Below are 20328 nucleotides of genomic sequence, written 5' to 3'. Positions count from 1 at the left end.
ACACTGATATGTTAATACATATCTTCTGAGCTTGAAAAGGAAGAGTGCAGATTAGAAGATAGTGTATTTGACTGTCAGCTTGCTGTTATTCATAACCTTTAAAAAAATGTATCTAAATTATTCCAGTTGCCATAGTCCCAACATATCGGTTCTGGATCACATGAACTTCTACCAAGTGATTGTTATTGGTGCAGGAATTGCTGGTCTTGCGGCTGCTAAAACTTTGATAGACAATGGACTTCAGGATTTGAAAATTCTAGAAGGTGAGCAAAATATTTCGAACCTATTAAAATCCTCATTTTGAATGCCAATGTTTCCTTTGTAGCAACTCGTTCAGTTCATATCATTTCATTCTGTTTTATTAAGGTCCATTGTAATGCTCTCATTCCATCTACCATGGTCTAAGTAATTTTTCCAAACATTTCTTTACCAAATATTGTATTTATTTCTTATTTTCTGTCATATCTGCTGCAGTTCTACATTATGTCAGTCTTGTTTTTATATATTATATATTTATATATTATTATATATTATGTATTTTAACCTTCAGTTTTATGAAAACAGGAAGAGAGAAAACATTTTAAAATTGAATATGAAATGAACTTATTTTAATTTTAGTTTCAGCAGAAACTCAGTTCCTTTATGTTGACAATTCTGGATACTTCAGTTTTTGCACATTTTGAGAAACCTGTACAGTACTGTGGCGTATTTGCTGAAAGCAAGAGCAGTGGAGGCAAAGAAACACCCATTGCTAGGTAATGGCCCATATACATGCTGCAGAAGAACACGTCACATACACTGACATCACGCAACAGTAGAAGAGGTAGATTCTAGAAGGTTCTGATGATGGTGTGTAACACTCAGAATTACTAGATTTTTGTACTTTTTCCATCATCAAGTATTCTAGAAGTTTGAAAACACAGCATTTTGGAAACTGGATCTGTTTCCGTCCTCAGGTGAGTGGGGAAAGACACATACTCAGTTGGGTCCCTAAGATAGAGCTAACCTCTGTCAGATTCACACAGCTGACAGGGGTTATCCAATAACTGAGGTTAGGTTTTCCCAGAGGGACCCAACTGAGTGGGTGTCTTTCCCCCCTCACCTGAGGATGGAAACAGATCCAGTATCTGAAATGTTGTGTTATTTAGTTTCTAGAATACTGGATAAACACACTACACTAGAGGAAGCAGTGTTTTCTGTGGGTCCACCCTGAGGCTATAAAATGAGGATCTCGAGCAGCTAGAAGTAGAATTGAGTCTAGTTTGGAAGTTGGCAGTCGCAGCATAGAATTGATAGAGTTGGCAGTCAAAGGTGATCAAGAAGAAATGGCAAGAAAGGAATTATAATGTGCAAAGAAGACTTCATGTATGCTGCAGTGACAGTGAGATTGTTATAAATCTGTTGCCAGAATATGACTAATGAAGACCAAGCACACTAGTGTATGCAGCAGTGAACTGTAAAGTGTAGATCAGCAATAGTGCTGTATGACTTATAGTTACAAGTTGAATGTACGAGTATAAGGTGTCAATAAATCCAATCATCCAATCCAAAGCCCATCTATTATAAGTCATTCACACACTTCCAAATACATGATAGTACCTATTGTGTTTGGTTATAGCCCTGCAATTTAATTATGAAACTTGTTCATGCGATGCCTGAAAGTTAAAAGTTGGACTACACGTTGAAAAGACAGTCACTAACTACATAGTCTCAAGCATCTCTTGAAACATTCATGGAAGTAATTTTGAGAAAGTCCTTTCACTCTCTTTATCAGTCACTTTTTTTTAATGAATCTGGTTTTTCCAGCAGTCTTGCTGAAGTGCCTGTGTGCATTAATTTTGTTGTAATGTTTCTGTCAAAGAGGCAGATCACTGTACCAGTAAGATTCTTACAGCAATCATAAAACAAACTAAATCCCAACTACTGCTTTATACATACTTGATAAATCAAACATGGTCCAGTAGGCACAAATTCACTTACAAAACAAAGATATCAGTCTGATTATTTCATTTTTGTAATAACAATATTTACTGTTTTTAAAAATGCCTCTGTTTAATTACTCTGGGACAGCTGCAATTATGATGTTAAATTGACATGACCAGCATGTGCTTGAAATTGATTTATGCTCTTGGCAGATTAGTTTCTCCTGATTCTTGTGGTCTTTGCTCCTGGCTTACTATAGACCAAGGGTTCCCAAACAATTTTGGGCCATGGACAGTTTACTTCAAGGATTTTCTCTGGTGAATTCCCTGAATATTGAATTAATTATTTTAAGAATTTTAAATGGAATGCAAGTGAAATATAGTCAGCAGTAACATCTCCATTACTCTTAAAATGAAAAGAATGTACAGATTTTAATATGACAGTTACATGTGCCTTTATTCATAAATGGAGGACCTTCTTCAAGATGGAGGGAGACCACTTAAAATTTTTCCCAGAATGGTGGTAGTCTGTGGACCATGAGTCAGGGAAAATCTGTTCTAGACAATGTGAATGCATTGTCAGTTTTCCTCAAGGAAGGCATAACAACTGAGGACAAATCATTTGATATTATTTTTTATTTAGCACAGGATCATCCTGGAGGGCGAATCAGCTCTGTGTTCCTGAATGGAAGCTGGATAGAAGTTGGAGCACAGTGGATCCATGGGCAGAATAACGAAGTCTGGAAACTTGCACACAAGTATGACTTGCTCTCCACTGTTACATCATCTGAGGGAGAGGGTAAGAACTTAATAAATTAAAACATTTCTCCCTTAAAATAAAATGCATTCATATCTTATATTTAATTACAATACAGACAAACAAATCTCAATGCAATATATTGTTACACATATGAACATTGCTAGGCAATGGCTCAGTAAAAACATTCCATAAGTTATGTTCTTAACAATAGGACATCCCTTTATGGCTATCAGACCAATAAGAACATGGCTGTAACAATACATGACGAGAATGAAAGTTTTTCTATGTGGTCCGCACCGAGATTGTTTACTTGGCATGCAACAGAGTACAACAGAGAGTACAAGAATGAAAATTGAGTCAGTTGTCAGTAGGAGATAGCCATGGGAAGTTAATAGTTGAAGAAGAATTAGAAATTAGCCTATGAAGACTTAGTGTGTGTGATAAAAGATTTAGTCACAGTGGGACTGTTTTAATTCCATTACCAGGATACAACTAGTGAAAACTGAGACTCCTAGTGCATGCCTAACTGTGAACTGTAAGTAAATCAGTGATAGTGCTATATTGCTTGTATGAGTTGATTCTATAAGGTGTTAGTAAATCCAATCATCCAATCCAGACCCTGTCTATAGTCACTAATACATGTGACACTATATTGTATTTACACGTTTCTAGGTCATCATCATATGTAGGTCATCTCTTGTATAGGAGAAAATTGGTGAAAATTTGCATTGCATTTTCACCATCCTGCCTGAGGTCACATATATTTATCAGTCACTGTAGTCTGTGACAGTTTATTGTATAATCTGAAATTCAAAATTTTCATTCCCTGCATAAGTAACATTTGTTTTCGGCGTAAAAAAGATTTTTAAGAACAAAGCTTTTGAATAGTATATATACAGCTAATATATTTTGTGTGTTTTTTTTAATTATTTTAAATCAGAAATGAATGAGTTGTATATGGAATCATGTTTACTATTTTTTAATTTGGCTGGCTTTAACTGTGTGTAGGTTCTACACCTCTTTTCAGGCTGAAAAACTTATACATTCATTCATTCATGACCTACACAGCAAGGGTAATGTTATGTTGTGTGTATATTGCAGTAGAGTCCATACGAAAAGTTTCCTTAGCTCTTTAACTTCATGGAGAAGGGTGCTTCTTGAGAAGTTAATAGTCACTCCGCTGGTCAAGGATTTCCTTGATTTTAATGGAATGTGAAGGTTTCATTGTAGATGACCCAAATTTTACTTATTGATGGGAGAAAAGAAGAATCTTCGTATTTGTGCTAATTGCATAGCAGTCCTGTCACATGTGACACAGCTACCTCCTGTTGCACTTCCCCCCAGAGATCCACAAAGCTGAAGTAAACAGAAATGTTCTCAGCCTCAGTTGGCAATGCTTGCTGATCCACTAATACCATATTTACAAGAGTCTGCTACTGGAACCTGTCTTGAGCCAGGTGAATCCAGTCCACATCCTCATACCCATTTCCACAAGATCCATCTTAATGTTATATTCCCATCTGAGTTAGGTAATTAGTATTAAATATACGTTATGAAGTCCTTTTTTATAACAAGCTTTGATTGCTCAAGTGAATAAAATGGCTGTATACATATAACATAGCCAGGGTTCAGAAGAGTAATTCCTAATTGTCTGTACATTATCAGATCCAGAATGGCTCTCTGTCCCATCCAGCCTATTCAGTTGATACCAGGGATTCTTTCTTCAAGCCTGGAGTATGAAGGTGACAAGTCACCTCCATCCAGCACTAAGATTAAGAACTGGATGCCTTCGTGAGTGGTACTTACACATTTGAATGGCTTGCACTTCACTTTATACTTCTGCAGGTGTATACATCAGAGAAGATGGTGTTGTTATTGATCCAGCTCTTGTTGAAGAGGTTTGCCAAGTTGTAACTGAAATCTTACAAGAGTGTGAAGAATATGCTTATGGTTATTGTGATAAGAAAGTGATACCCAAGTCTATCGGCCAGCACCTGAAGCAGAAGTTTGAACGGTATCTCGAAAGTTGCTCCGAGGATTCGGAGGAGCTACATCGCATGAAGGAAGAACTGTATGACTGGCATCTGAGGTAATTGTTATTTTGATACATGCTGACATAAACCATTGTATACTTAACGGGGCGACAGGAGGGGCATAATGTCCAATGCATGAGGTTTATATAATTTTAATTTCGATTGAGATCTACTTGGTGTTTTGACATCAGTTTTTTGTTATTTCAAGAAATTGTATGGTGAAAAACTAAGTATAACAATTTAATTTTTAAGTATATATTTAGTTTTAAAGACAAATATAAATTATATATATATATTCATATTTATTCAAGCCTGCTATATCAGAATTCATATTCTGACACTGGAGCAAATATTGATTAATACACAGTTGACAGATGTATTTTTCTTTCCTACAGTGAAATTTCACATAAGAATACTCATTGTTGTTTTTGTAACTGTACTAATAGATTGATATGGATCTTAGCTAGTGTACATTCTTGTCAAATTGTGAAGTAGTTGGAATAAAATTCATGTAACAAAAGAGACATTATTGCTTCTCCTGTCTCATGAAGGTATCACATTTTTATACTTCCAGAATCTTGTCATCCTGAATACAGTTCATAGCATGAGACAACAGTTTATGCAAATTACATAAAAATTGAAATTTAACTTTCAAATTAAGATTGAAAAATTATCTTATATTATGCAATTTAGTATAAAATTAGGGCATTCATGTTTACATGTAGAAACAAAATTATTACATCTTTTAAATGTGATTTCTTCGTCAATAACCTAAAATGTTTTGAACATTCAAGTAGTTATATATAACTTATATAAATTTTAGATTTCAGGTTATTGATAATTCATGCACAGTTTTAGATAAGCTGTCTGCCAAAGCTTGGGGTAGCTATTCATTCAGTGGTGGGACTGACTACATAAACTTCAAAGAAGGCTATGGCTCTTTAGTCAGGACCATAGTAAAGGAACTTCCAGCTGGAATGCTGTGTCTGAATAGACCTGTAACTGCGATTAAGTGGCAGCAGAGCATCAATTTGCAGGTTCAGAATGACACAGCTTTGGATACAATATGTAACAAACTGAATGGAGTTCATATGACTCCTTTCCATGTTGATGTGCATGGAGGTATGGCACCCCAGACTCATCGTAATGGCATTGAATCAGGAGTTCCAAAAACTGTAGGAAAGCCTCCTGTAGTGGTTTTCTGCAGCAATGGAACAGTGTATACTGCTGGACATGTCATTGTGACCTGTTCTTTGGGCTGCTTGAAGGCATGCTGTAAGACAATGTTTGAACCTGAACTGCCTCATTCTATGATCCAGGTAAGTGAAAGCAAAGTAAGTAAGAAAGTAAACTATCAAAGTCTATTTTAGATTGTATTAAAAATTATATTGGTAGTACAGAAAAAAAAATTGGCAGTTGTAAACAATATGAACAATCCTTCATTGTTTCAATTTGTTCTCTATTTCTTTTTAAGTAGTTTGATAATAGGATGAAGTTCATATATTTGGGAACAACTCCAAGCAGCATTCATGAAAGAATTAAAAGCAAATTAAATTCAAAGAATGCATTCTATCACCCAGTTGAGAATCTTTGCCTTCTCATCTGCTACCCACAATATAAAGGTTAAAATATACAAAATTGTAATTTTATGTCTTGGCCTGTATGGATGTCAAACTTTGTCTCTCACATCATGAAAAGAATATAGGTTAAGGGTGTTTGAGAACAATGTGCTTAAGAGAATATTTGGTTGTATGAGGAGGTAATGGAAGGCCAGAGAGAGGTCTGTAATGAGGAGCTTATTAGTTTCTACTCATCACCCTGTAGTGTTATTATTACGATGATCAAACCAAGGAGGGTGAATTGGATGGGGTATGTAGCGTGAATATGAGAAATGAGGCGTACATTTAGAGTTTTGATTTGAAAACCCAAAGGGAAGAGCCAACTTGCTAGGCCTAGATGTAGATAGAATGTTAGTATTAAAATGGATGCTATAGAAATAGAATGGGAAGATATGAATGAATTCATTTGACTCAGGACAGAGATCAGTAGCAACTGGCTGCTGTGAACACAGTAATGTACTTCTAGATTCTGTAAAAGGTTGACAATTTCTTGACTGTTAGCTTCTCAAGAATTCCCCACAGATAGATAGTTAATTAATTAGTTAGTTATTAGGCAAAATGAAATTCCAGGATTGTGATGAAATGACAAACAGGAACTACTTATGTTACTGATGGAAGTGTCTGAACTCTGTCCCTAATAATCTACAGCAGACTGCTCTAATTCTGCATAACAGTTGGTCATTTTTCATTTTATAAGGCTGTTCAAGACATGGGGTTTGCTGCAGTTAACAAGATATTCCTTGTTTTTGAAAAGCCTTGGTGGACTCCTGACATCAAAGGCTTTCAGTTGATTTGGTCCAGGGACAATAATGTTACTCCATCACATAAGGAGGTTAGTATAAAACAGCTGGTAGGTGAATATCTCGCAAAACTAGTTGCCTTTGCAAGGAAAATAATAAGATCATATCACAATGAAACAAATCAAATAAGACCATATGTTTATTCCTTGCTTAATGGAGAGGAAAATGACTGATGCAGGAAGTATTATGAGTAAATTTAGAATATTGCTGAGTATGAGATCCTATATGCATGTTCTTCAGCGCTCATCATGGACACGGGATCTTACTGGTTTTGATGTCATTCATGGGCAAGAAGGAGTTCTTCTAGGATGGGTTGGAGGAAAGGGAGCTGAATTGGTTGAAGAAATGACAGAGGATGAGATTGGGCAACAATGCATAGAGCTGTTGAAGAAATTCACAATGAATGAAAATATTCCTCTTCCATGTCAGGTGATAAGGTAGGACTGTAGTAATCTAATGTATGTTAATCTGTTGAATGTGTCATGTTAATACAATGGTATATGACATATTTTGAATATGAAATATCAGACTTATTTAGAAAGTAAGCATAACATCCAGGCACAAATTAATGAACTTTAAAATCAGAATTCATCTATTCACACCTCAGTATGGTTTTCACAAGTTCTGGAGCAACTGCTTGTGAGTCAGGATTAAAACATGTTGTTTGCCTTGTCTTTAGAATGTAATGAAAAGGTAAATACAAGAGTATGTTCTGGCATTTTTTTTGGATATATTCCAAAATTACTGGTTTGAAGTCTTCATCAACAGGGAGTACTCATTTTTCTCCAAAGCAAGTGTTATAGTTATATATCTGTAATAAGCAGCACAGTGTATGTCATAAGAGATATACAGGGTGTGTTTGAATCCCAACTGTCACATAGTTGTATTCTCACTTGTGACAAACACCATCAACATTACAGATTAAGCTCTTGGTGTGTTCCAGTTACAGGGATTAAAACTCTTCCTCCCTCCTTTTTATCAAATGTCTCTGGTATCAATTTACTGCTCAATTTAAATTGCTAGAGCATCTTTGGGATTTATTTGCCATTAGAAGGACAAGGTATTTTTCTCTGAGATGATCCGAGTCCTATTTGAAGATCATTTCGTCATTGTCTAGGACAGCGATGGCCAACTGGCGGCCCGCGACTTGATTTACTCCGGCCCCCCGCCAAGTCTCAGGTTTATTTTCAAAAATCTTAACTTCACAGCTGTATTGGCATAGAATTCAGTTTTTAATAGGACGTTTCATTAGCTTACAGCATTTTTCAATTGACTGTATACGTTCTTACCGAGTTGGACAGTTCAAACTGTTTTCTAATAACTGTGTTCATGTCATGGAAATTCCAAGTCCCCCAACCCAACTTCTGTAGGGAAATGACACCGAAGGGAAGACCGTAGTGGTGAAGGATTTATGACACCTTCAAAATAATAACCATTCCCAGCTTGCTCGCGGCGATGGGATGTTTATCGTTTCTCTCGGCATCCTGGCCTTTGTTAAGCGCCAGTTTTAGCAGAAATGTCTCCCAGTTAGTGCGATTTTAGAAAGTGAAGTGTGATTACGGAGTGTGAGTGTAGAACTGTTTTTCAATTAAAATTGTGTTTGAAGTTATTGTAAGTGATACAGCATGTCAAATAGTAAATTGAGAAAAGTTGATAGTGAAAATAGGGCGTTCAAATCTGAGTGGGAACATGACTATTTTTTTATATTAAATAAAGACCACAAGCCACAGTGTTTAGTATGTTTTCAAGTGCTAGCAGTTTTAAAGGAGTACAACCTAAAGAGGCATTACATGACAAATCATAAACAGAAGTTCGGAAAACACTCTTGTGAATCAAGGAAAGTAGTCTGAGATCAGTTAAAGGAAAAACATTTCCAGCAGAAATCTCTTTTTACCAATGAAACAAAACAACAAGAAGAAGCTTTGCTGGCTTCTTATTTCGTGACATATGAATTAATGAAAGCTAAAAAAGCGTTAAGTGATGGTGAATTAATTAAGAACTGTGCGATAAAGATGGCAGAAGCTTTCAATGAAAATAAGGTAGGAAACAAATTTCAAACAGTGCCCCTTTCAAAACAGACTGTTACTAGGAGGCTGGAAGATATTAGCAACCAGATATCTAATAATGTGAAAGACATTATCGCTAATTGTTCCTATTTCTCAATTGCTCTCGACGAAAGCACAGATGTTTCGGATACTAATCAGTTGCTGATATTTGTTCGTGCAATTAAGGAAGATTTTACAATTTTCGAAGAGTTGTTAAAAGTGTGCTCTTTACACAGCACAACTAGAGGTGTCGATATTTTTAACGCTGTTAAGAGTGCAGTGGAGGAATTCGGTGGTTTTGAAAAATTGTCCTCCATAGTAACAGATGGCGCTAAATCAATGACAGGGACAATAAGCGGTTTTGTTGGATTTTTAAGACAGAATCAAATTACTGTACCTACCTTGCATTGTATTATACATCAGGAGGCTCTATGTGCCAAATCAATTAAACTGTCTACCACCATGGCTACTGTCACAAAAATTACTAATTTGATCAGAGGAGGAAATCGATCACTCACTCACAGAAAATTTCTGACCCTCTTGGAAGAAATGGATTCTGCTTACGGGGACCTGCTTCTGCACACTGAAGTAAGATGGTTAAGCCGTGGGAAATGTCTGGTACGGTTCTTTGAACTCCGTCATGAAATAGCAACATTCCTAAGAGAAGAGGTTACGAATTCTGCTGAACTGCAGAATGATCTCGAAGACGTCGAATTCTTGAGAAACTTGGCCTTTCTCACTGATATCACTCAACACTTGAATGTCCTGAATCTGCAATTGCAAGGCAAGAAGCAGACAATATGTCAGATGGTTGGCTTTGTTGACAGTTTCCGTAAAAAGCTACATTTATTTAAGTCTGCATTGGACAAAAATAACCTTCTACATTTCCCTTGCTGTCGGAAACTCTCAGAAGAAGAAGAAGAAGAAGAAGAAGAAGAAGGAGGAGGCTTGGAGTTTAGGGACTACAGTGAAATTATTGAAGATTTGTCTTCAGAGTTCGACCGACGATTTAACGATTTTGAAAGCTTTCGACCTGATATTTCTTTATTCAGTAATCCTATACATTGTGATATAGAATCTCAGCCAGGTCATCTGCAATTAGAGCTTTGTGAACTTCAATGTGACCCATCCTTAAACACATCTCAGGTTACTGGAATTGACTTTTGGAAACTGCTTTCACCAGAACGTTACCCACTGTTACGAAATTGGGCTCTCAAACTTTGCTCTGTTTTTGCAAGTACTTACATATGCGAGACAGCGTTTTCATCGCTGAAGCATGTAAAGTCTAAGAACAGGAACAGACTTTCAGATGTCGTGTTATCACATATTCTTCGAGTGGCAACCTCACAATTAGAAGTGGATTTTATATCATTGGTTTCCAGTTTTATGAAACCACAGTGCTCTCATTAAAACAGTGTGTATATGGGGATTTAGGTATAATCATTAGACCATAAAAACTATGATTGAAAGCCTTTTGTGCTCATCCCTGCTGAAAGAGGAATTTGTGCTGTGTTATGGTAAGTAATTGCAAATTTCAAGGCATTTTATTTTTCTTTCTTAAATTAGAATTGCATTTTTCCCCGGCATATATAAAACTAAACATAAGGCATGATCTGGCCAGTGTTTCTTTAAGAAAAAAATGCTCTGGGGGTAGAAGTGATAGAAGGCAATAAAATCGATTGGTGAAATTTTCAATATCGGCTTAATATTATTGGTGCAACGTAAAATTTAAATACATAGGTTTAAATGCACTTGTTTTTACACGGGTTATGACTGATTCAGTTTGGGGGGCAATACTCCCCGACCACTCTTCTGAAAGAAACACTGTATCTGGCCCCTGATGGTGTTCTATAAACTAAATTTGGCCCTCGAGATGTATTAGGTTGGCCAACACTGGTCTAGGATGCATCATGCCAAATGATCAACTTCACAGATGCAAAGAGGATTACTGCAAGGAGCAGTCCCCGGCACAATGTTATTTAGAATATTGACTGAGGACATATCAGTTAATTTGAGTCAAGTACATAATGTTAAAACAGCACTCTTTGCAGATGATCATATTATGAGGACCTCATCAACAGTAACAGCTTTGATAGACTTGAAAGGATTCTGACGGAGACAGATCCAGTCTCCGAAACGTTGTGGTTTTTTGTCTTTTTATATACCGGACGATGGGTGAAGTCCAAAATAAGCCAAAAGAAGTACAGTAACAGCTTTCATCAGCAATGCAGATGGCCCTAACAGTTTTTAAGAGGCTGTGGGGCAATGAAAATGACATGAGAGTAATGATGAAAAAGGTATTTTATCAAACTTTCATGGTGAGTCATGAAGTCTCTCAAATTAATTTAAATGTCAGTGGTGAGACTACTATGCACTACCAAAAGCCAGACTGTTTGGGTGTATATTAGGTCAAAAATCCCATGTAAATAAAAGCAAATTAATCCTCATAGTATGCATCCTGTTGTGTGTCATGTATAAGATATATGATATATATACTGGGACAGCATGGTGCAATCTGCAATGAAGTGAACACAGTTTCCACATTCCTCTTGTGCACTGGTCAACCTTTAAGAGCCGAGCGATGCCATATAGCGTCATCAAAATAAAGTCAAGGGGACGAATGACGCCATATGTCGTCACGCAGTCCACGCGTGCGGCCGGCTTTTAAAATCTAATTTTAAGTTATAAATTCTTTTTCTACTTAAATGATTTTTGGTCACCAGCTTTATAAGTTGTCTCTCTTCCCACCTGCATCTTCTAACGGACTGTTGGCTTCGTGTGGAAATCTTAGAAACATCTGAAAATCCAGTGTCCGACGTCGCACTTCACGCACTTTGTCCGGACGGTTCTTCGTTTCCCACGCGAAAAGCACACACGACACCTCAATTTCGAAGTACAGGAAGTCGGCCAGTGATGTGGTTTGGCCCCTATAATCGAGATATCTCCGATAAAATGGCAGGGGTTCGACCCCTGGGCCGTTGATGGCGAGGTGGACCCCTTCCAGCATGTTCCGCACAAGAGCGAGACGAAATTCTCTTTGTGACAACAGGATGTAACTGTTCAGATCCAGGAGACGGAAAAATAGTTTATTTGTCCATTTCCAGGTTCGACGACAGATGCTATAACTGTTTGCCACAGTTTGCCCACAGCTCCACCTGAATAATTATTCACACTCCTCTTGCCACGCTGGTGTGGTGGTCCCCAGGTTGCCGACCAAGATGATGGTTCTTCGTCGAAATCAACCGCCAGTGATGTGGTTTGAGCTCCTCTAATCGAGGTATCTCCAATGAAACGGCAGGGGTTCGACCCCTGGGCCGTTGAGGGCGAAGTGGACCCCTTCCAGCATGTTCCGCACAAGAGCGAGACGAAATTCTCTGTGTGACAACAGGATGTAACTGTTCAGATCCAGGAGATGGAAAAATAGTTTATTTGTCCATTTCCAGGTTCGACGACAGATGCTATAACTGTTTGCCACAGTTTGCCCACAGCTCCACCTGAATAATTATTCACACTCCTCTTGCCACGCTGGTGTGGTGGTCCCCAGGTTGCCGACGAAGATGATGGTTCTTCATCGACTTCAATTTCTGATTCACTTTCTTCCTCGCAACTCTCAGAGTCATTGGTACAAACAGTCTGAATCGGTGTCATTTAAAAGTTGATTCTCAATTTCAGTGTCTTCCACATATGAGGCCATGGTGGACAGCTAAACACAACGCTAGCCTTGAACGTTCTGACACTGCTCGGCTATATTTCAAAACAGACTACTTCTTGTTTGTCTATACGAGATAATACAGTCAGCGTTACTGCGAACGATTAGACATCGCCCACACTCGTGCACATACCGAAAGGAACCTACGAACTGGAGAATGAGGAACACAAGCATAAACTTCTGCCCCTGTTGCCACGTAAGCCATAGTTAGAAAATGATGTCAGCAGCAGGCATTCAGACTGCAGAAATGTTTTGTGCAGGAACTGTATGCATTTTTGTGCACAGACGTTCGAAATTGAGGGGAAAAATTTTTGTTGGCATCAGTGTAAAAATTTTTAGAGATTTTAAAATCGGTAAATTACAATAACTGATTCTATATTCTTTCTAGATAAAAGCAGCGTTTATTTCGTTCGTTTATCACAAAAATTGTAGAAATCACAGCATTTTGAGCAACATGATTACAATTTTTATTACTCTACAGTGGCGGGCATTTAAATTAACTCCGTCCCGCTACCACTACCGGAATTTAAATGGCCATCTCTTAATGGTTAATATGCATCCTGTGGTTACAACAGTTAACATTAGTTGCCATAGTTGCTGCATGTCATAGAAGAGGTGAGGAATTTCATGACTGACAGTGAATATTAACTTTTCAAGAATGACTCTGCTCCATGGAGTTAGTTAACTCAGACATATATCCATTCTTACTGGTGTACTGTGGTAACAAATATAGACATTTTATCTGGTAATTAGATCTGATCTGTTGGAAGGTTTGACTGTGCCTGTCTAGTAAGTTGTGGGATGGTTCCTCACTAATTTTCTTATTCTGTTCTAGGAGTCAGTGGTACAAGAATCCTTACATCCGTGGAGGATACAGCAACTCTTCAAATATGTGTGATGTATCTAGCAGAGGGCCATCTGATCTGGCAGAGCCTGTGTGGGCAGAAGTGTGCTATGGGAATATGCCCACTGAGTGCAAGGTATATGCAGTAGTGCTGTGTTTAGTATAGAACCGTTTTAGAACACTCTGTTATCAATTACTCATAACATTGGAATGAGAGACATCCATTAAACATTGGATATAATGATAAATATATAGAAGAAGCAGTAAACACAAAATTCCTTATCTCACAAATTGATAATCATTCAACTGGAAAAACATATTGATCAATTGGTTCCAGAGCTAAGCAGAGCATGTTATGCAGTTATATCTGTGTTGCATATCAGTGATATTGGCAGTCGCAAATCTATTTATTTTGCTTACTTTCACTCTTTAATGAAGTATGGAATAATTTTCTTGGGTAATTCATCTGACAGCAAAAAGGTATTTACATTACAAAAGAAAATTGTTAGGCTCATGATGGTTGTCAAATCCCTTAATTCTTGTACAGATCTTAACTCTTCAATGTGAATATATATTTTTATTAATAAACTTCGTTACAAATAATGAAGAACATTTTCAGACCACTGCGGATGTACACAGTGTTAACACAAACACTATATCTCCATAAACCAACTGCTAACCTCTCATGCCTTCAGAAAAGCGCGTATTATGGTGGGATCAAAATTTTCAGTAATCTACTATCTGATATTAAAAGTCTATGGATGAAAAAGCATGATTTAAAATAGCACTAAAGCTATACCTGAACACACATTCATTCTACTCTGTTGATGAATACTTATTGTCTAAGAAATGACTCGTCCATTTAAAGATTGTGTAAACAGAATAAATTGACAGTATATAGGTGGATGTATTTTTGAATAGCCTCAAATGTAACCACTGTATTATCTTGTGAAAACTTCAGTTCTATTATATTTATATGACATATTCCACATCATGCAGTCATTTTGACTAATATTGGGTCCAAGGAATGTAATGTAATGTAGAACCCAGGGGTTCATCTTCTCAACAGCCCACCACGGGACCATATCTTGATCTAGTGAAATCTACTGCACATCCTCTTCATGCCTGTTGAAGATCTGTTTTGATATTAGCCTCCTGCATAGCTTTCCCAAGTGGTCTCTTCCCTTCAGTTTATCAAAGTACAATTTTGTATGCATTTCTGTTGCCCATGCATTCTGAATTCCCTGTTTATCTCATCCTCCTTATTTTGATTATCCTAGTAATGTTTAGTGAAGAGTACAAACTACAGAATTTCTCATATAATTTTCTGCATCCTATTACTTTCTCTCTCTTAAAGACAAATATTCTCTTCAGCACTTTGTTCTCATGAAAATTCAAATAAAAGTGTGCATGGATAATCTGCAAAATTAATCCATATACAGAAAATCAGGGGTGTATAGTACACCAAGGGAATGGTTATTATTGTATTGTAAATGACTCATTTTGCTTATTATGACTTTAACATGCATATTAGAGTTAACTTGCTGTATAGTATTATTAAGATAAATGTTTTTCTTTTCAGTATCCTGTCATTTTGCTAGCAGGTGAAGCTACCCACGAGCGTTACTTCTCAACAACACATGGTGCATACGAAACAGGGCAGGCACAGGCTAAAGTAATTCTAGACTATATCAATAGTCAAAGAAGTTCTTCCTTATAAAAAAATAATTCTTAGCTGTCATAATTTTTGTTGTTGAATTCCCAGACTTCCATTTTATAAACATAAATTTTACTGCAATCATTACCAAACTGCACAAAACAAATTCTTTTAACTATTAAAACTCCTATACATCTCTGTTTTTATGAGATGTTCTCATTTTCCATTTTATCATTCATGTCCCCCAGTGTAAGGTATGTGGGATCCTCTATGCAGTCTGAGGTTTTGTCATAGCTGATTTCACTGAGTAAATATATACAGTATTTGTGACAAAGACACTGCATATCCATTATTTTCTTTAGGTCCAAAACTTGATGATGATGTCATGTTGTTCATGTTTTGTTGGTGGTTTTCACAGAATAAGTAACCACTGAACCACTATGTGGGACCTTGAAATTAAGCAGTCGCTGCTCATAAAGCCCAAATTTAATGTGGTGATTTTGTGAAAGCTGTGAATATTGTATTACTGCCCCTAATTGCACTTCTCGAGTTTCTCTAGAATCTAACTTTAGAGTAACATGCTTTTAGTCTCTTTGCTTTGTAATACCTAAAGACCCATGGACAAGATAGAGCAAGATTTTCCAATTTCTTAAGTCACTATTTCGGCAGTGCTTCCCTGCGCATGCCACTCTAGCATTGTTTTTCCTATTTTATATTTAGTTTTTATATATAGTTTCTTTGGAAGTATGTATTTATATTTTTTCCCTACCTGCTATGCAGTAACTGCATATTGTGTGCATTACCAGAACTATAAATTACACTTTGTTCTGGTCTAATTTGGTGCTTCTTTTTTAATTGTATGTATTATTACTTACTTACTTACTTACTCATGGAGCTGAGCCCTTCTGGAGAAGCCGCCAATTCTGCAGCTACTCAAGAATTTCCCAGCATTTTATCGAACCTGAAGGTTCATTACCGTGTTCACAAGAGCCCTCCACCGGTCCCTATCCTGAGCCAGATCTATCCAATCCATACCATCCCATCCTATCTCTCTAAGATCCATTTTAATATTGTCGCGTATCGGGCGTATATCGCGACAAATAAATTCTCGATGTATTTGATGTAGCGAATTTTATTTCACATTCGCACTTACAATCACCCAAATTACTGATTTACGATTACTGCTATCTGCAGTATCACAATTAGTACACTCCAAATGCCACAATACAACTGACTGGCTGACTGACTCTGAATACAACTCCCGACTGTTACTTTATAACTGACTCGCAGCCACTGTGCAGCTCACTTATATAGCTGCAGTGCTTGCTTGTTGCGTAATGAGTGCCACGTCATCCTGTTACGTCACCGCTGTTGATTCGCCTTGCATAGTTACCAGGTTGCGGGGGCTCGGCTATCTTCGGCTCCGCTCGTGACGTCACCGCGCATAGCTGCCAGGATGCGGGGTGATTACTCGCCTATTACGCGAGCGTTACGTTACCGCTACGTGCAGCTGGGGAGGTAGGGGTCAACATGTCACAATATTATCCAACCACCTACACCTTGGTCTTCCTTGTGGTCTCTTTCCTTCTGGCTTTCCCACCAATATCCTATACGCATTCCTCGTCTTCCCAATTCGTGCTACATGACCTGCCCACCTCATCCTCCTTGACTTCATCATTCTAATTATACGTACTTGGAGAAGAGTACAAGTTATGAAGCTCCTCATTATGCAGTTTTCTCCAACCTCCTGTCATTTCATCTCTCTTCGGTCCAAATAATCTCCTCAACACCCTGTTCTCAAACACCCTCAGTCTATGTTCCTCCCTTAATGTCAGAGACCAAGTTTCACACCTATACAGAACCACGGTATGTATTATTAGGTAAAGGAAAACAATTTATTGTTAAAAATGACTTGTTTTGGTTTATGTGGATTTTGGCAACTCTGCATTGAGTAGTAACAGTTTAGTTAATGAAAAGCAATTTTAGTATACATGGCTAAAATACTTAAGTTCTCATTTTAATGAATGTATTGTTACTGATGCCAACTGCCATTATAATGTTCATGCGAATCATACTGCTTTTTGTCTCTCATATTATTTATGTAAGTCACAAAAATGAATATCTTTAGTGAGATTTGAGGATTTAGATGGGGAAATTTGACAGACCTACTAAGATAAAGTGCCATATTTTAAATGTAAAACAAAATGTATTGCTAATTTTGTATTATGTTCGCGCCATCAAAAATCTCTTTGTATGTCATTCAGTAGCATGCTCGTCATAGGTTGCTGATTCATGGTGTAACTGAGTATTACTTGTACATAAATATATATTCTGTTTTAGGGTAGATATTTCTATTTCAGTATATTTCAGTGTTCCTATTCATATGCAGGAGTTTCAGTAGCTTCATTCCTGGGTAACTCAGCCCAGAAATTTCAATGTACTGATGTAACCAACAGGACCGCCTCTGTGGTCTAGAGGTCAGAGTTCCTGGCTACAGATCCAGAGGTCCAGATTCGATTCCTGGTGCTACCAGATTTTTTGAGAAGTAGTGGGTCTGGAACGGGGTCCACTCAGCCTCGTGAGGATAACTGAGGAGCTGTTTCAAGGAAATAGCGGCTCTGGTCTAGAAAACCGAAATTAGCAGCCATGGCAATTCGTTGCACTGACCACATGACACCCTCTATCCGCTAAATTTGGCACTAACTTCGCCGACAAGCAGTGGTCACTGGGTCAGTATAGTTCGCCTGTGGACTACAGACCACAGAGTGTTTTTTTATGTAACCAACGCTTAATAACATGGCAGTTATATTAAGAATAGGACTGATAATTTGAAATGTACAAGTACTTGGATGACTGTGCAGAAATGACTAGTTAGCATAACCTAAAGTGTGGGTGGAAGGATGTGGAATTTTATCAGTTTTTCTGTTTCGTGTTGATGGGTAATTTGATCTCACCATCATGCTGTTTTAGAGAACATCATATAGTCAGTAATGTGTTCACTTTATGAAGGATTTTATGTCACTTTTATTGTGCTGTTGGTTTTATAGTAATTATTTTAACATGTTTGTTGTTTTCTGATTCATACATTTTTTCTGTTACTGTAATGTAAACTATAGTTCAATTAAACTTTCATGAAAAGGTTGATATATGATTATTATTATTATTATTATTATTATTATTATTGATTATCCTTATTATCAAAGTACACATCAATAATGTAACAATATAAAAGACATCAAGAATATGTCACTCACTAAAATGTATTTTAATACTTTATGATGTTAAAATCATTAATGTCAATAGGACACTAAAAGTATATTTTATACATTAAAATTTCTAAAATGTCTCTAGTTTTACATAAATATTTTTCTAGTTTATGACATGTTTCAGCTGCACATGGGCCATCGTCAGGTGACTTTTTTTTTAGTTTTTTGGGAGACCGCTGCACTGTTTGCTTGACACCATGCTCCTGTGCACATCAATGTTTAGTTCTATCTCATGACTAGAATGCTGTTGTTGCACTCTTTTGCACGCGATGATGGCCCATGTGCAGCCAAAACATGTCGTAAACTAGGAAAAAAAATATGTAAAACTAGAGACATTTTAGAAATTTTGATAATCATGCGGTATTATGCTACAAGCTGTAAGGTCACAGGTTCCCGAAAAGGTGAATTTTTTTCAGTTGACCTAATCCTTCCAGCTGCATTATGGCCCTGGGGTTGACTCAGCCTCCAACAGACATGAGTACCAGGAATCTTCGTGGGGGTAAAGGATGGCTGGTGCATAAGACTGACAACCTTACCACCATCTGTGAGCCGATTGTGTACAGAAAATGTGGGAGTCTTGACTTCTCACAACCCCATGGGCCTTTATGACCTGTTGCAGGGCTAGCTTTACCTTAAGGAGCTGGGATAGCGCAGTCGGTATAGTGACTGGCTACGAGCTGGACGACTGAGGGGTCAGAGTTTGAGTCCCAGTACGGTCAAGAATTTTCTCTTTTCCACGTTGTCCAGACCAGCTCTGGGACCCACCCAGCCTCCTACACAATGAGTACCAGGGCTCTTTCTTTGGGGGCAAAGCGGACGGGGCGTTAAGCTGACCAATTGCCTCCAGCTAATGCTGAGGTCAAGAAAATGCAGATCTATACATCCACTCCCCTATACGCCTTCATGGTGTAGTGCTTTATTTATTAAGCATTGGGACAACTTAAATTTTTTTAACAGCAATGGGAATGTACAGAACTTTATATGCTGTCTCTCTCCCTCTCCATCCCTCTCTCTGTCTACCAGTAATGGATCAATGTCGTGTATTCATCTGACACACGTAATTGTATGAACATTTGTGTAAGTCATTATTTTACAACATTCATATTTAATTTCTTCAGATGGGTTTCCATGCTATGTTAAGGCATAAAATGTGTGTGATATCATGTCTATGTATGTTTCTTCAGAACAAATTAGTCCATCTTCATGAAATTGCATTATTTTATTTGCATATCTCAGAGAATATTTGTAATTACAGAAGAATTCATATTTGCTTCAGACACACATACAAATTTAATTTTCTTGCCTGCAGTCTGCAGATTTGATATATGATGGTTTCATCTACACACACGTAACAAGTGTTTTGCTTGTCACATTAGTAAGAAACACTTTGTTGTATGTATTGTATTTTCTGTAACACAGTTACATTTGTAAAGCATCCATAAAACAGTTGTACATGTCTGCATCATATCCTCTTTGCCATTACACATTGTTGCTAATTCCTCACAAACATTTGGAAAGACACAGAAGTTTCATTGCATAATATCCCAGCACTGCTTTATTATATGTAATTTTTATGCCTTCAGTCTTTTAGTTTTGGTTTAGTGTTCTTTAAATATTTTTTGTGGGCATACAGGTTCCAGAGACAAAAACATTTGGGAAATTCTGGTATAGTT

The 20328-nt window shown here is 37.3% G+C and overlaps 1 protein-coding gene across 5 annotated transcripts in view; it reads left to right on the top strand.

Annotated features, from left to right (window-relative positions):
• The window catches only part of LOC111875696 (spermine oxidase), a 44960-nt gene extending 28633 nt beyond the window's left edge, over positions 1 to 16327 (top strand). For 4 of the 5 annotated variants that reach the window (XM_033750238.1, XM_023872165.2, XM_023872154.2 and 1 more), the window contains exons 10-17: positions 127 to 263; positions 2566 to 2721; positions 4528 to 4771; positions 5539 to 6034; positions 7032 to 7166; positions 7375 to 7571; positions 13724 to 13868; positions 15315 to 16327. In XM_033750238.1, coding sequence (XP_033606129.1) covers positions 127 to 263; positions 2566 to 2721; positions 4528 to 4771; positions 5539 to 6034; positions 7032 to 7166; positions 7375 to 7571; positions 13724 to 13868; positions 15315 to 15452 — 1648 coding nt within the window. In that variant the 3' untranslated portion in view covers positions 15453 to 16327. Of the gene's footprint in view, positions 1 to 126; positions 264 to 2565; positions 2722 to 4527; positions 4772 to 5538; positions 6035 to 7031; positions 7167 to 7374; positions 7572 to 12851; positions 13283 to 13723; positions 13869 to 15314 lie in introns of those variants that run through there. The other variant, XM_033750239.1, reaches the window with a different exon arrangement.
• Positions 16328 to 20328: the final 4001 nt, after the last annotated feature.

This window comes from Cryptotermes secundus, unplaced genomic scaffold (genome assembly GCF_002891405.2).
Source record: "Cryptotermes secundus unplaced genomic scaffold, Csec_1.0 scaffold1283, whole genome shotgun sequence".
In the NCBI taxonomy this organism is placed as follows: Eukaryota; Metazoa; Arthropoda; class Insecta; order Blattodea; family Kalotermitidae; genus Cryptotermes; species Cryptotermes secundus.
The sequence above is the reverse complement of the archived record's forward strand: the minus strand, read 5'-3'. Positions and strand labels throughout refer to the sequence as shown.